The sequence below is a fragment of the Hipposideros armiger genome, unplaced genomic scaffold, assembly GCF_001890085.2.
Source record: "Hipposideros armiger isolate ML-2016 unplaced genomic scaffold, ASM189008v1 scaffold_96, whole genome shotgun sequence".
In the NCBI taxonomy this organism is placed as follows: Eukaryota; Metazoa; Chordata; class Mammalia; order Chiroptera; family Hipposideridae; genus Hipposideros; species Hipposideros armiger.
In genome coordinates this window covers 3,852,478-3,870,240 of record NW_017731446.1, presented here as the reverse complement: position 1 = coordinate 3,870,240, position 17,763 = coordinate 3,852,478, and the positions used below count along the sequence as shown (strand labels likewise).

Sequence of the window (17,763 nt, the reverse complement as noted above, 5' to 3'; positions counted from 1 at the left end):
AGGAGTGTGCAGGCCACTGTGTTTGTCTGATTGCACCCCACACCCCGCACACATACACCCCACTCCCCACACCCCCGCCCCACCTGAATTTTCAAAAACTACCTTCACCAATATGCAAGGTAGGTACTGTTTGTTTCTTGAGAGTTAGCTTCCCAGGTTCATTGGGACAGGGGAGCAGGCCCAGGGACAGCTACTCACCTGGGTTAACTGTGGACTCAGGTCTCCTAAGAAGGCACTGCTACTAGGAGAAATCATTCAAATGTGAGGGGGGGAAAAGTATAACTGTAACAAAATGGATGGCTTCTCCTGAGCTATCAGAAAAATTTTCAATTTATGTCTTATCCAAGTATTACCCTCCCCCACACAACAGTTGGTCATAATTTTACACTCTCGTTTTTTACCTAATGCTGCAAATTCTGCTCTGAGACCCATTCTCACATGTGTGAAGGTGGTGGTGGCAGAGAAAGTAAATTAGTTTCTCAGACAGTTTCATTAAGACAGTTACGGAAGAGGAGCTGCAACAAATTGAGCCCAGGATTGCCGGCTTGTGTGTTTATTTTTCTACCACCATCGATCGTGTTTGGTCTGCTTAATGTCACACGGATTGTAAACCTTAAGCCTTCCTCTTCGAAGAGAGGTCTCTTTTGAGAGCCATTTAACTTTAAAGAAAGAGAAAGTTAAAACTTTTTGTTGAAAATTCAATTTGATGTTGCTGAAACCTCCTCCTCATGGTTATATTACAGGGCCTCCACCTGACAGAATTCCTCCCCTGTGACAACTGTACCCACAAACTAGTTTGTTCAAAGAACCCATAGGAAATGTTACCAACCCAACACTGAGCTGTCCCAGACCTGTGTGGGCCCTAAGCGGAGACTGGAACAAATATTTGGGGGAACATGAAAGGGATTCTGAACACCAGCCACAAGGCCAAAAAAGACATCAAACCCATTTTTATTCAGAGATTTTTGACTGGCTTTGTTAACGTAAATTTTACTTCAAATGCACGGAGGCAGCTGCATTTTCAAAAAAAGTCCGGAGCAGACAGTGGAACAAATGATTCTAATGGTTGGTTCATGCCTTGGGCAACTCCACCCCTCCTCATCAGCACTCTCCACCACTCCCCCCTCCTCCCACACTCACATGTGCTCTCGTTTGTGGTACCTGCTCAGGGCCTCATCCTGAGTACCGTTTAACTAATATTGGGTGATTGGTGGATCAACTTTTCCAATCTCACACTATGGAGGGCCAGCCGAGTGGCGCGTTGGTTAAAAGCTGGCTTGGGAGAGCCAGCTCTGAGCAGAAGGACCCTGGTTCAGATCCCACATTAGGGCCAGTGATGCTGCGCCCTCTACAGCTAAGATAGTGAACAACAGCTCAACCTGGAGCTGGGCTGCCGTGAGTCGCCGGCAACAGCATAGGCTGCAGCTGCAGAGGGGCTGCAGTGGGCTGCCATATGCTGCCGTGAGCAGCTGGCAGCCGGGGTGAGCTGCCATGAGTCATCGTGAGCAGCCGTCCAGAGGCCAGCAACTGATCTGCCTCACCCAGGAAGAGCACAATGATAATACCAACATGGGCCAGTGAAGCGACGTCCTCCACAACTAGACTGAAGAACAAAAGGACAGCAACTTGTCTGTTCCCCTTCCCCGATTCCCCAATGCTGTTCCCCTCTCCCAATTCCCCAATAAACTCTTAAAAAAAATAATTCAGTATTGCTATTTCGAAAATTTCTAAAAAAAACACAACATTATGGGACTTTTCTAATTTTCCAAGCTTTCTTGCCTTGGTCTCTGTTGTCTCAATTCACATGAACAGCATGCGTCAGTTGGAGTGCAAGAAATCTCATTAGGTATTTTTCCCTTAGTTTGGATGAAATCTAAAAACATGCCTGAGTCAGCCATTCCATATTTGTTTATTTGCTTGTTGGGGTTTTTTGTTTTGTTTTTTTTTTATTTCAATTTTCTTAATTTCACTTCTGGTGAAGGATAATGATAACATTTGAGTTCTAATTTGCTGTCAGCTCCACCATCAGAAAGCAAGCAAGAATGAAATTGCTCTCAACAAAGGAAGGCTCTAGTCTCTTGGAATCAAAAACTAAGAAATATGAAATGCACGTTGGGCCTATATTAGTTTCTTGGAACCCAAACTGTATTTCATTAAAAATAGTCAATTAAAGTGTTGCTCGGTAATTATCACATATTTATTTCTGAATCATAATACCAAACCTACAGGAATAAAAACAACACAAATGGCTCAGGATAAATGTTCAGTCTCTCTTGGAGAAGAAAAATGCCTTTGCCACCAGGGCAAGGAATCTGTTATTCTGTGTAGCTTTTGGAAGGGAGGTCACACGTTTTCATATTGATTTTACTTCCTATTTGGTAGCAAAATAATGTAAGAAGAGGCAGTGAACATTTCTGGCGATGAGCCCAGATGTTAAAAAATGTGTGTCAGGACGTTTCTGAATTCCATCTTCTTCCCAGAGGTTTCATGGCTGATGAGTTCCATGCACCTTGCACACCAGGGATGCAGCCACAGGGGTGCACTTTCAGAGGGAGTTTTCCAACAACCCATTGCTTACCAACACAAACTAGTTGGGTTCCAAATATGTGCTTGGAATTCCCTAGCAGCTCCATCTCACAGCCTGGGTGGTTCCAGCCAATGGGTCCTGGGAATCTGTCACCAAGGCACAAGCAGGCTGAGTGTGGAAGCCATGGCCCCATTGCCCTTGTTTTTACAAAGAGATCGGGAAGGGGGTCATTTCATTTTGGTGAAGGTTGGAGGAGTGGAGAAGGGGTTTTGAAGAACTACAGTGTTGATGTGAAATGGTTTTGAATATCTTTGTGTCCTCCTCAGGCAATATCCGGAACACCGAGAAGCTGAGCTATGACAAGCAACACCAGTACGAGATCCTAGTGACCGCCTACGACTGTGGACAGAAGCCCGCTGCTCAGGACACACTGGTGCAGGTGGACGTGAAGCCAGTCTGCAAGCCTGGCTGGCAAGGTGGGCCTCCTATCATCGTCCTGTAGAGTGAAGGCAGGGGGGCCTGGTGTGTAGAAGGTACTAGACCTAGCCTCAAACCATCACAACACATAACTAGAGGGCTTTACAAAGGGCAGTCACTCTGCTGCAAGAAATAGAGTAGCTTGTTGATTCTCACAACTCCTAGGGGATATATTTTCCCCATTTTACAACTGAGAATGTCTGAGGCAACTCGTCTCAGGTCATGTGCCCAGTTTGTCCAGTGTGCCTTTTCTCAAATCTCATGACAACTTTGAAACAATAGTAGTTATCCACAGTGCTCAGCAGCAATGGCCAGGAAGCCTATTCACTTTATCCAAGGATGCTGAGTCTAGCTGGTGCATTTCATGTGTTCCATCATCACTCAACACCCAGGGAAGGTCAGCATGGTCCTTCCTTAGGCTTGCACAGAGACCAGGCAGAGGTTGGAGATCCAGAAGCCAGCCTCTGGATGAAAGGTTTCTAAAATGTTGGCTCTGGGAATGGAGAAGCAATGGCTTTTGATGGAGGTGGATTTCTGTGTTAGTTTAGATCCTTAGGATACAGAGACGGAACAAAGGTTCAGGCTACCCTTAGGTGGTGGAGGTTTATCCCTGAGCTAAGGGGAAGCAAACAGGCAAGGCCCGCTGCATAGATGGAGCTTACAGAGAATTGGATGGCTTATAGAATAACAATAGCTCCAGTGGGGACATCAATAGTTCCAGGGACAGAACAGGGATGCTAGAGTTACCTAGGCCGCCATTTTGGTTGCTCAGCTGCTCCTGTTTCTGCTTCATGTGTTGATGCTGCCCTAGGCTACTGCTTACTCCTAAATGATGCTTCATGGAGTCCTCCACTTTGTGTCTTCTGTTGACTGCCTGCTCCTGGTGTATCCTTAAGCTTCAGGCCCCTTGTTATAGTCTATCATCTATCTGTCTGTCTATCTATCTATCTATCTATCTATCTATCTATCTATCTATCTTTCATCCTTAAATTTCCCTAGAGAGGGCCTGATTAGTTGCATTAGTCACTCACATCCCTATGGGCAGACTGATACCAGGTCACCATGTAAGGCACTGTCAGACCCTGAATGACTGCCTTTTGGTTAGGCATTTATTTCTCATCCAATTCATCAGGGCCAGATGGGCAGGAACTCGTGGTCCAAAGCAAGGATATCTGGGGTCGCTTCCCTCAGAAGGCAGCTCTTAAAGTGCTCCTCTCTGTACAGCCTAACCCCATTAACCTTTCAACTAGAAGGATGGGATGGGGTAATTAGACCCAACTCTGGACAGATCTTGAGTCATTTACCTTTGAGCAAAGTAGAGAAGATGAAATGCTCAGTAGCGGGGCCACAGGTAAGACATATGAGACAAAAAGAACAAAATAGAGACATCTTTGTGTCAGTCTGTTTAGGATTAAGCAAGAAACAGAGAAAGAGGGACAAGCCAGAATGGGAAACTGTGTTCCCAAGCTCAGGAAGCCTGAGCTCTGGTTGGGGATAATTCACTAGACCCTAAGGACCCTGGAGGCAGGATTCTCGCTCTTGTTCACCACCGAATTCCTCAGGCTTAGCACATATCTGGCCCCAGTGGTAGATGCTCAAGAAATAGTCATTGGATGAATGAATAATTGGATGGATGGGTGGATGCATGGATGGATGAAAAGCGATCTGAATGAAGAACTCAACTTGTTTTATTTTAACTTACAAGGACTGGCCCCATTGAAGGCCTAGCTTTTGAAGAGAAAGCCTGGAAAGAATATAAAACCTTTCTAAGCATGGAATAAGCTCACAATGAGATTTTAAGTTAAAAAGCAAAACAAAGCCCTATCTGGAGAATGGCCCCAATGGTTTTTGTCTTTGATAAATGAGGCACCTATGATTTGGGATTACATTTTTGTACCTACATTTAAATGTAATTTTCTAACACAGTTGGTACTTGTTTCGGTGTTAAATGTATACAAAGAAAACCATTTTAATAATGTTCAGCCCTGTGTGTGCAGAATGCGTGGGGCACCTACCCTCTGGTGCATGGTGCTATTTACAGCTCTAGACAGTGAGTTCCTGAAGGCAGAGACTTTGCCCATGTGCTGTTTCGTCTCCAGTGCCCAGCACAGGGCCAGGCACAAGGCAGGTGATTGGCAAGCGATGAAGGGACAAATGCATGGTGAGTGAGACCTTGGTAAAAAATACTTTCTGTGGAACAGAGAAAAAGGCAATCAGCAACTCCCTGCATCAGTTCACTGTGTCAGGCAACATGATTTAAGTCTGTGTAACATCAGAATTAAGTACTTTATGGTGGCTTTTCTGCCTCGGCCAGCCCGCCTTTGTTGGCAGAAGCTGACACTGGACTCTGCACTGCTCCTGTCCGCCCGCCAGCTTACCCCCTGTAGTCAGCCATTAAGTCTCTCTCCCCAGCCGTCATCCCTGCAGGATTTCAGACCATAGACAGATCCTCCAGGTTCTCTGATGTGTATAGCAGGGGTCCAAGTGCCTTCCTCCTGTTCCTGTTCCAGCCTCCAGACCTGGAGAAGAATCTCCTCTCCTTCCAGCTTACCAGCGTACTTAATTCCTCCACTTGGGCTGCCCTCACCTTTGACCAACCCATCTTGGGGCCTGCTCTCCCTTCTACCCCTGGCCAGAGCTACAGGCTTGTAGCTGGAAGTGCCCCTTCCCCCAGGGGTGAGCAAACCACCGCTGGTCCCAGATGTGCATTTCTTCTCTAGCCCCCTCTCCCAGCTTTGTAGGGTAAACTGGACTGAGCCATGTTTTGCTGGTTTTCTTTGCTCACTGCAGATAGAGCGGGCTGACCCTCACTGGGAGACTTGTCAAGTCCCTAGGGGGAAGCGTGGGCTCTTCTTGAAACAGGTGTGGGGCGAAGCCTGCTCCATGTAGAATGGGAGAGGAGCACAGAGAGGGGAGGCCATTCAGGGCACCAGTGAACAATATAAGGAAGCCAGTGTGGCTTGCACAGGGATTGGGCCGGGGAGAAGTGGGAAGCCAGATTGGAGAGGTCAGGGGTAGGGTAGGGTGAGCAGTCAAGATTATGAATGTCAGGATGAGGAGCTGCAATGGTTCCCCAGACCCTCAGGCCCAGCTGTAAGTGAGATGTCTGCAGGCCGGTGCCAGGTGTAACTGTCGGGAGAACAGAGGCCCCTCCCCGAGTTGACTTCTCACAAGCAGTTTGGCAGTTCAAATACTTGTACTTCTGCCAAGTCATTTTCCTGCAGGCAGGAGGGCATTGCAGTGCAGTGAAAACAGTCCATCATGCTCAGGGGCCTCCCGTCTCCCCTGAGTATTCCAGTCGCACCGTCGCCAGCCCTCGTGGCAGTAAGCTTCTCCCAGCCAGCTGTCTTGGAGAAGCAAGGGACCCTGCTCACAATCAGAGCCTTCCCTTCCTTCCCAGGGCCTGAGAAGCGACTGCTCCTGGCTCCAGTAAGGCCCAGGGCAGGTGTCCCATTTTCCATCACAATAACCCCTTGTGATTGTGGACCCAGGCTTTCCCAGCATGCTGGTGGCCTTCCCCAGCTGTGCACAGATGGACACCCCAGACCCTGGCTCTGCTTCCACCAGCCTTTTAGACCTTGACCAAATCATCTCTGCTTGGGCTATGGCTTTCCAGTCTCTGTCTTCTTCTGTGGGTTGGTCTTGTCTTCCCAGAAATAATATGGGCTCCCTGAGGGCAGAACCATACTTCTCACAGCCCCTGGCACTCACTGAGCATAAACTCAAAGCTTGTTTACCAGCCTCCCTCACCACTGGCAAAGGGGCTTATCGGGAGCTCAGCTGGCAGCAAAGGGAGGAAGGAAGGCTTTGCACCCAGAAAACAACCCGAGTGCCAGGCATGTGTGTCTTGCTCTTCCATGAGTTTTGTCCTCTCTGCTGCATTCAGAGATTGTAATCCTGAATAGGTGGTAAGGGTCAGCTCGCTGCAGGTCTAGGTGGAGTTTTGCCAAAGGGAATGTCACTTGCATTCTCAGTTGCCCAAGGTCCTCAAAGCATCAACTAGACCTTGTGCGTGGAAGGAGAACTAGATCTCTTTGTTTGCCCTGAGCTTTGAGAACTAATGGTATCCCTGCAGGCAGCTCTCATTCACGGAAATGAAAGATTATAGTGGGAACCAGGAAAGAGGTGCAGCTGCAGCAGGCCGCGTGCTGAAGACAGGAGTGTGCCCTGCCTCTATGCCAGGCGTCTGGATTCGCAGTCTTCTTGGTGTCTCTTTCCCTCTTGCCAAGCGGTTATAACTACCCAAGCCTGGGCCCGTGTGTGTTCTGAGGACCATCCCTCGGGAAGTTCTGCATCCATTCATGGCTCACAGCACCACAGAGGATGAAGTGCCCTTGGAGGCTATCAGGGTGATGGCAGCAATAATAGCAGTGGGCCCAGTCAGAGATAACCTTGCTGATCCCCCTGAAGGGGCCACAGACTCTGTCCCAGAGGATCATTTGTAATGCAGTTTCTAGTTTGGGTATTTTTGTTTGTGATGTGATACGTTATGTTTTGTGACACATCCCTTCTTAATGCCTTTCTTTATTGTTCTTTGTAATCCCTTGGCCCATCTCTTTCTATGTTTTAAGACAACATTGTCTTCACAACACTTACTTAATATGTTCCCCAAGTCATATTTTGTATTTATTACCTGCCCCTGCCAGTTTAGGCCCAAAATTCAGTATTTCACTGTCCCCTTATGTAAAACAATTCCCCTTAAAAGAGAGTCCCTGAAGACTTTCCTGGTGGCCCCTCCTTCCCAGACATGTTGCTGACTGGACATCCATCCAGTCACACCAGATTCAAGGTTCCCATATCAAGAATTAGCTCTCCCGGCTCAAACCCCTGCAGAACCCCATCTTCGACGGCCCACCTTGTCCCTGAGCACCATCCCATGGCCGTCACTTACACCTGGCCCAGCACCAGGTCACCTGCTACAACCAGTTCCCAGAGGTCCTCCCATAGGTCCAGCTCCTATTCCTTTTATCTCCATAATGAGGTGTCTTATTTAAAATAGAAAGAAAAGGAGATGCAGTCATACACTTGAACCATTTCTTCTCTATTGTTTTGGGTTTGAATAATTCTCCAGGTGTGTCAGATAGTCTGTGTTTCTACCACTCCACAAACCAGGACTTCTTTAGGAAGGAGGGGTGGTATCTTGCAGAGGAGTGCTTCTCAAACCTGAATGTGCACATGAGCACCTGGGAGGCTGGGTAAAACACAGATCCTGACTTACTAAGTCTGGGGGAATCTGGTGGTTACTGTTCCATGGTCATCACTATGAGTAAGAAGGCCATGCGGAAAATATTCACTAAACACCCGGAGGGCATCTAATGTTTTTGTGTTGAAAAGATAGCAGCATGAAACCTGCTGGTTGAGATTAATGTTCCCTTAGTTATTTGCATTGTGAGATAACTGAAGTCGACACATTACACATGGGAAATATTTTTGGAGTGAATTTATTCACCCTTTACTGAAAGCCCATTGTGTGCTGAAGGCTTTGAATACAGAGACAGACACAACCTACCAGAGTTCATAATCCAGAAAGAGATGATGGCAATCCTGAGGACACAAGCTCTGGTGGAGGGAGCTATGGAGACACAAGGAAGAGCCACTTAACCTTGCAAGGGCCCTCAGGGAGGTACACCTGGGCCAAATCTTGAAGTGTAATAGTTTTAGCACAAAGAAAAGGATGTTCTAGAGTAGGGAGCAGATGTCAGGAAGGTGAGCATGATGTGGCCAGGGCATGGGGAGAAGACTGGACAAGCTGATGGAGACCAGACCATGGAGGAGGACCACCTGTATCACCCCCAGGGTCAGTGGGGAGCCCAGAGGCTCTCATGCCTCAGCATGGTGAGGGGGCGCTTGGGGAAGAAGGACTCCTCGGCTGGTCGCACCGATGGTGGCTGGGATGCAGAAATTAGGACAGGGAGACCAGCTGGAAAAGATCACTATTCCTTAGTGCACTTTTAAGGGGAATGCTTCTGGAAAAGTATCTAAAGTCATGTATTTATTCCAAAACCAACTCAAAGCACTGAGCAGCAAAGGAGGATAGATTTTCAGGCTAATCCCATAAGACTCCATAGGCAAGGGGATCGGTTGCCAGTCCGGCATGTCTGGGGTAGAAAAGAGCCCTGCTAAGCCTTGTCAAGTGTATTTACCAGTCCCCTCTATGGCTGTCCACCTGCCCACCTCCCTTCCAAGGAGAAAAAGCCCAGGCCCTAAGGATCAACCAGCTTCACCCCGCCTTTCCAAAAGTCAGATCAATTATTGACCATGTCCACTGAAGAGCTGGCTTAGGTTTTACTACATGAAAGGCATTGATTTTGAATCATAGGGTGATAAGCCCAGAAAGGTGCCCGGAGCTGCTTAGAATGACAATGGAGCAGGGCTCAGAAGGTAGAGCTGTGTCCATCAGAGTGCTTCATGGCGATCTTACCCTTTCTTCAGGCTGATGTATTAGGACATGGCCAGACAGACAGAGGAAAGGACGGCTCCTTGCCCTCAGTTCTCTCTTTCACTGTCCTGCCAGGGTGTCCGAGATTCCACCATTAGTGTGCCAACTTTTTGTTCTAGAGAATAATCCCTTAAAATGCAAATGCCTCTTGCAGGAGTCACTAGTAAGCTGGGAATCAGCTAAGTATAGCCACAAGTCAAATATAGTCAACCACCTGTTTTTGTACAACTAGGAGCTAAAAAATGGTCTCTAGAAATTTAAATGGTTGAAAATAAAATCAAAAGAAGAGTAATACTTTGTGACACACGAAAATTATATGAAATTCAAATTTCAGTGCCCATAAATAAAGTTTTATTGGCACACAGCCACACTCATTGGTTTACATATTATATCATGGCTGCTTTTGCAGTAGAGCTGAATCATTTCCACGGAGACCAGATGGCTCTCAAAGACTAAATATTTACTATGTAGCCCTTTACAGAAAAAGCTTGCTGACACCTGCATGAAGCTATTATTGTCCACTGACTCCTTAGTGAGTAGTTTATTGGAGTACCTGGCACAGCCTAGGAAGAATGGGACATCAGAAGGACATATGTAGACACAGATGAAGGAGTATAAAAGTCCAAAGCAAGGTCGCTGCACAGAAGACAGAAATGACCCTGTGAGGTAAGCAGTTCTAGCCCATTTTACAGATGAGAAAAACTTAGGCTAAAAGCAATTGAATGACTTGCCCAAAATCTCACAGCTGGTAAATGGCAGAGATGGAATTCGAATTCATGTCACTCTATCCCAGAGGGTACCAAGATGTCAGGAGGAAGAAAAAGAATAGAACAAGGAGGTTGGAAATTTCCAAAAGAGCAAGTAACCAGCTTCAAAAGAGCATCTCAGGAAAGTGTCCAGAAGAGATACAAACCCTGCCCTTAGGCAACATACTTAGCCTCTCGGACACCTTATCTATGAAATGGTGGTGAGACTTATCTTGAAAGGGTAGCAAGAGTTGAAACAATGCACTGTCCCCTTAAAATGGCAATTCATTCACAATTAAACCCAGGCTTGCAGACTTTCCGTCTGTTAGATACTATTTGCCTGAAGCTACTGTTGCCTCTGGTGATCTCAAGGGCCAAAGAAACACAGCATGAGCCTGAGACTTGGGTGTTAAGTTTCAAACCCAAAGATGCTGAGCCTAAGCATGACTCCTCACACCAGAGCAGGAAGACTACCTTTTCCTGTCGGAGAACTGAGCATGGAAATTACCCGCCATGCACCTTGTTCAGCAGGCTGGAACCTGGCTTTATTTGACGTTCATCCCAGGGGCTCAGCGCCTTTATCCCCGGTGCCCTCCACCTTCAGCCTCCTCCTGTCCTCTTGACTCGCCTCTTCATTGCTGTTCTCTCCTCATCCTGTGTCCCCATTCTCCCCCTTCCCCTCTCCTACCCCTACACTCCCTCCACATTCTTCCTCTGGTTCCTTCCTCCCTCCCTTATCCCAAGCGCAGCCCTGCACCCCACCCTGGAGAAGGCAGTGGTGGGTGGGGGTGCAGGAATCAGGTCCAAAACAGTGAAGACAGAGCTGGGAGGCGAGTGACAAGGGCTCGAGTCAGCCCTTAGCTCCCTCATGATTTGTCACAGGCTTTGCTGAAGCCCCTTCCTGGCTAAGCCTGGGTTTCCTCAACTGTAAGGAGAATCATAATCCTTGGCCATATTATTTTGTAGGATGTTAAGAGGTTCTATGTGCGGAAGTGCTTTGCAAAATCTAAGTCACGGTGCAAATAATACTATGGTTAAAGTTGGCAAAATAGGTACTGTCACACAAATGAACACACACACACACACACACACACACACACACACACACACATTGAAATCCATAAAATTGAGTAAGGCTGTGTGGCTTGAGCATCCCATCTTTGATTTTGGAGCTTAAGATTGGGACCTAAAGGAGACAGTGGGTGGATGGAAAGAGCACAGTGTGGGGACTGGGAACCCAGGCCTGTCGGTCACAGCTCAGCTCCACCCCAGCCTGCAGCCTCAGGAAAGCCACTCCTGCCTGGCTCAGCCTCCCCAAGTATAAGGGGGAAAACGAGGCCTTCTTGTGAGGAAAAGATGAAAGGCTGCCAGTGGAGCTCCCTGCACAGAACTACAGGCGGGCTCAAGGGACAGCAGCTCTCTTTAGTTCCCTTGATTCTGATGTTTAAAATCACAATGGAGCATTGTTCCTGCAAATAATTGGAAAAGCTGTCTCTGAGGCCTGAATTCCACTAACTCCGGCAGTGTGAGTGGGGTTGCCCAGGTTTGCCAGGTAAGCACGAGCGCTCCTGGTGAGGCCTCGTGGGGCCTCCTCCATGAAGAATGACCTGTTTGAAGAATCACCGGTCATTAAGGTGCAACAAATGGCTCTGTGCAGGATGCTGATTTACCTCCTTGGTGGCATCTCAATGTGCTTTAAAGACCTGCCGGATAAAAGCTCCTGTACTCTACTCGGCTTCTGCCTGCTCCCCGGGGCTCCAGGGTGAGCACCGGGAAATGGGCCACAGTTTCTGGGTCCAATCATCTCAGTCCTGAAGGGGAGGGAGTATGGGTAGACTGCTTATCCCAGACAGTACTCGGTCATAATAGTAGTTACCTGACTCACTGGCCAAGTCCTGTCTAAGAGTATTGCATGCACTTTCTCATTTACTCTCCAGCACACCCTGAACGCTGAGGTTAAGGTTCTGCAGAAGAACACTGAGGTTAGGACTTTTGCCACACACCTAGGAATATCCAGAACCAGCACCAATCCCAGCCCCATCTGTCTGCAGACACGGAGCTCCTGCCCGTTTACCTGCATTGCGTCCCAAAGCAAAGGAGAACACTGGCCACCTTTTGAGATCATTGGAAGAAAGGTAGTTTGCAGGAAATTCTGCAGTTAGAATCCTTCCCTTGTGTTATAAAGAAAACGTGTCACTGCACATCAGGGAAGCCTTGAGAGAGGGGTGGGTGTGCATGGCGTCGCTCCTACAGCGTAAGCCCACAACTGGGACCTGCCTTCATTCAGGATAGAGAAGCCACCCCTCAGGCTTCTCAGATGACCCCTTGGGGACCACAAAGGGGTTAGGGCTTGCTCAGAGACACACAGATGCTGAGAGGTAGACACACAGATGTGGGTATCAGGTCTCCTGACTCAGAGCCCCAAATGCTCTACCCTAGCTCTCTGTGGACCTGGGTCTGTCTGCCCTTGAGCCCCATGCAGTCAGCCTACTCCTTCTTCCACTGACAGCTCTTTTAAATACTTACAACCAGCTAGAATTTTTCCCTGCAGGGAGTCAACAAAGGGTAGGGTTTCAGAGGGCTGGTTCTAAAGCCGGACAGATCACGGTTCAAATCTAGGTTCCACCATGCCAGGAAAGCTCAATGTCACCAATGAGGAGACTAAAGGAGGAAAAGAAATAAAAGCCACTAAAGTGGGTTTAAGAGTCAGGCCAGCCTCTCGGTGCCGTGTGCTGGCTGTGTGACGTTGGGCAGGTCACTTGATATCTGAGCCTCAGTTGTCTCATTGGAGAAATGGCCCCCCTAATGCTCCCTTCCTCAGATGGGTGCCATGCAGACTGGTAACATGTATAAGAGGCCCAGCAAAGAGTCTATTAAATGGTGATTTCCTTCTTGCTCTCTGCATTACTGAGTGGTGCCAGCCTGGACACCAATATCGTCATCTGCACACCTACAGATACTTGGGTTCTGGTGATAAATGTGACCCACAGCAGGACGCCCCGACTCTCCTTGCCACACTTGTCCTCATTTCCAAAGTGGGTAGAATAATACTCCCTTCTCCCTGCATCTACTTCACATGGTTCTTGGTGGGGAGAGGGGCAGGCTGGAGAATCAGGAGTCAGCCCTGCTCCGCCACGGAGCCCTGGATTCACACTGTGGAGTGTACTGTGAGCCTTACAATGCCAGGACAAGGGCTTGGGGCATTGGTCCCACTCTAACCACATGGAGGGACAGCCCTGGTCCTGGCACAACAAAGAGGCTCTCAAAGCTTCCATTCTGCTCAGGAACTTCCCTCTAGGTCTACTCTGTGCCAGATGGAGGTGAACCCTGGGCACCTTTAGCTGGAGTGGTGGGTGAGGGCAAGCAGGTGAACAGACCACCCCAGTAGAGAGAAGCCAGAGCAGTGATCAGACAGCCGAGGGGCTGCGAGAGCAGAGAGTGAGGGCGCCTGAGCCTTTAGAAAGGCTTCCCAGAGCGGGTAGCACCGAACCTGAGACCTGAGGGGGTCAGCACAATTCACCAGGTACGCTGAAGGGGTGGAGAAGGGATAGGGCCGGGAGGTAGGTCTATCCCCAGGAGAGGATGGCGCTTAAAGACCGCATCTTCTAGGGAGCTGTGTATGGCCCTCATCTACTCAGCATCTTTGCTGAATGACTGACAGGAGACAAGTTTGGGCTGCAGAGCTGGGTTTGGAGAAAACTGAGCAGAGGTAAATGGACTTGTATTTCTCTCCTTGTTTGTTTTTATAACAGATGTGATGAGATTTCTAATGCAAACAATAGAGGAAGTAGACAGGACTTTCCAGAGATTCTGTAAGGCTATAGACATAACAACAACAGTTCACCTGACCCAAAGGAGTGAGGTGGCCTTAGCAGGGAGGGCCCTTAGCAGGGAGGACTCTGCACGGGGCCCAGTCAGCCTCAGCCCCCGGGGCCTGGGTGCCTTCAGAGCATCTGCATTTGGTGCCCTTGGCTAGGAGGCTGGCGTCCACTTGTCAGACGGGACAGGACAAGGCTTCACTCCGGAAGCAGCAGGCATGGGCCAGTGGATCTGAGCAGAAGTGAAAACTTGGGGAGGCCTGTGAGGCCGACAGCTGCCCAATCAGACCATGGGCCAAAATGGGAAACCTGTCTGGGGCCTCTAAGAGGACTCATTTCTTTTTTCTTTTGTAATTAATTTATTTTCCAGTTACAGTTGACATACAATATTATATTAGCTTCAGGTGTATAACATAGTTATTAGATATTTATATACTTTACAAAGTGATCCCCCCAGTAAATCTAGTACCCATCTGGCATCATACATAATTATTACAATATTACTGACTAGATTTCCTATGTTGTACTTTCCATCCCTGTGACTATTTTTGTAACTGGCAATATGTACTTCTTAATCCCTTTCACCTTTCTTTCTCATCCCCCCAATCCCCCTGGCAACCCTCAGTTTGTTCTCTGTATCAATGAGTTTATTTCTGTTTTGTTTGTTCATTTGTTTCTTAAATTCCACATATAAGTGAAATCATGCAGTACTTGTCTTTCTCTGTTTGACTTATTTCACTTAGCATAATACCCTCTAGGACCATCCATGTTGTTGCAAATGTCAAGGTGTCATTCTTTTTTATGGCTGAGTAGTATTCCATTCTATAAATGTACCACCTCTTCTTTATCCAGTCGTCTACGAATGGACACTTAAGTTGCTTCCATATCTTGACTATTGTAAATAATGCTGCAGTGAACAGAGGGGTGCATACATGTATATCTTTTTGAATTAGTATTTTGGATTTCTTTACATAAATACTCAGAAGTAGAATTGCTGGGTAATATGGCAGCTTCTTTTTTAATTTTTTAAGGAATCTCCATACTGTTTTCCATAGTGGCTGCACCGATTTGCAACCCCACCAACAATGTGTGAGGGTTATCTTTTCTCCACATCCTTGCCAACACTTGTTGTTTGTTTGTTGATTTACTGATGATGGTTATTCTGACAGATGTAAGATGGTACCTCATTGTGGTTTTTATTTGCATTTTCCTGTTGATTAGTGATGTTGAGCATCTTTTCATGTGTCTTTTGACCATCTGTATCTCTTCTTTGGGGAAATGTCTGTTAAGTTCCTCTGCCCATTTTTAAATCAAATTGTTTGTTTTTTGGTGTTAAGTTGTATGAGTTCCTTATATTTTTTTGGATATTAATCCCTTATCAGATGTATCATTGGCAAATATCTTCTCCCAATCAATAGGTTGTCTTTGCATTTTGTTGATGTTTTCCTTTGCTGTGCAAAAACTTTTTAGTTTGATGTATTTTTAGTTTATGTTTTCTTTTGTTTCCCTTGCCCAGGGAGACATATTACTAAAAAATATTGCTGAGAGTCATGTCAAAGAGTTTACTGCCTATGTTTTCTTCTATGAATTTTATGGTTTCAGATCTTATATTTAAGTTTTTAATCCATTTTGAGTTTATTTTTGTATATGGTGTAAGAAAGTGGTCCAGTTTCATTTTTCTTTTGCATGTATCTCTCCAGTGTCCCCACGACCATTTACTGAAGAGACCATCTTTTCCCCATTGTATATTCTTGCCTCGTTTGTCATAGATTAATTGACCGTATAGGTGTGGGTTTTTTCTGGGCTCTCTATTCTGTTCTGTTGATCTATGTGTCTGTTTTTATGGCAGTATCATGCTGTTTTCATTACTGTAGTATATACTATATATACTGTAGTATAGTTTGATATCAGGTAGTGAGATTCCCCCAACTTTGTTCTTCTTTCACAAGATTGCTTTGGCGATTCAGGATCTTATGTGGTTCCACAGAAATTTTAAGACTAGTTGTTCTAGTGCTGTGAAAAAATGACATTGATATTTTGATAGAGATTGCATTGAATCTATAGATTGCTGTGGGTAGTCTGGACATTTTAATGATATTAATTCTTCCTATCCATCAGCATGGTATTACCGTCCATTTATTTGTGTCTTCTTCAATTTCTTTCTTCAATGGCTATGGTTTTCCAAGTATTTTACCTCCTTTGTTAAATTTATTTCTAGGTATTTTGTTCTTTCTGATGCAATTGTAAATGAGGTTAATTTCTTTTTCTGATAGTTTTTTTTCTAATAGTTCATTATTGGTGTAAAAAAATGCAACCGATTTCTGAATATTAATTTTGTATCCTGCTTCTTTACTGAATTCATTTCTTAGTTCTAATAGTTTCTTGGTGGACTCTTTAGGGTTCTCTAAATATTGTATCATGCCATCTGCAAATAATGACAGTTTTACTTCTTCCTTCCTAATTTGGATGCCTTTTATTTCTTTTTCTAGTCTGATTGCTGTGGCTAGGACTTCCAATACTCTGTTAAATAATAGTGGTGAAAGTAGATATCTTTGTCTTGTTCCTGATCTTAAAGAAAAAGCTTCATCTTTTCCCTATTGAGTATGATGTTAGCTGTGGGTTTGTCATACATAGCCTTTATTATGTGGAGGTATGTTTCCTCTATCCCCACTTTGCTGAGAGTTTTTATCATGAATGGATATTGGATTTTGTCAAATGTTTTTTTTTGCATCTATTAATATGACCATATGATTTTTATCCATCATTTTGTTTATGTGGTATAAATATTGATTGATTTGTGGGTATTGAACCAACCTTGCATCCCAGGAATAAATCCCACTTGATGGTGTTATATGATCTTTTTACTGTATTGCTGAATTTTTTTTCTAATATTTTGTTGATGATTTTTGCATCTATGTTCATCAGGGATATTAGCCTATAGTTTTCTTTTTTTGTAGTGTCTTTGTCTGGTTTTGGTATCAGGGTAATTCTGGCTTCATAAAACGAATGTGGGAGCCTTCCCTCAAGAGGACTCATTTCTGATAACCTGGTTGGTGCAGGTCAGTATTTAAAGTAAAATGTGACCTCATTTTCAGTCACAGTTGAAGACAAGTGGGTTGTCTGGTTTTACTAATGTGGCATTTGCTGGAGGCCAGAAGCCCCTCTGCGTCCCCCATGCAATGTCTATCTCTGGCCTGAGACTCTGCATCCCTGGATGATGGCAGCCATCTGAACACAGGCAGAGCCAGGCAGCTGAGGAGCAGGGGCCCATCCACCCGCTGGGAGGTTTAGTTAACGACAGCCTTGCATTGGCTGAATCTTTCACCTTTCATCAGCTTCCTCCAGGCTCCAGGCCCAGAAGCAGATATTAACAGTATCTCACCCCTCCCAACCTCCAAGGCTTTTGCTCTTCTGGCTGTCAGCCTCTGTGGACTTATAACACCCCTCATTCTCAAGTGCAAGATAGTATTCCATATCTAGTGTGTGGGCGGGACTCACACATGCCAACAGGAGCCCCTTGGTAAAGAGACGAGGCAGATTGTCCATCTGCACAAGTGGGTACCACCAGGCAAGGGAGGAGGACATTTTTCAGGTAACACTTACATGTTCCATGTTCTATTAGAGAACTTGAGGTCACAAGTGGCAAATGGGCCACCAGGACTTTTTTGAAAGATTTTATTGGGGAATTGGGGAGAGGGGAACAGTGTTGGGGAATCGGGGAAAGGGAACAGACAGGTAGACAAGTTGCTGTTTTTG

At 46.2% G+C, this 17,763-nt stretch overlaps 1 protein-coding gene across 1 annotated transcript in view; it reads left to right on the top strand.

Moving 5' to 3' along the window:
* Positions 1-17,763, top strand: part of CLSTN2 (calsyntenin 2) — a 150,369-nt gene that overhangs the window by 6,001 nt on the left and 126,605 nt on the right. Inside the window, exon 4 of the mRNA XM_019645958.1 lies at positions 2,854-3,003. Coding sequence (XP_019501503.1) covers positions 2,854-3,003 — 150 coding nt within the window. The remainder of the gene's footprint in view (positions 1-2,853; positions 3,004-17,763) is intronic.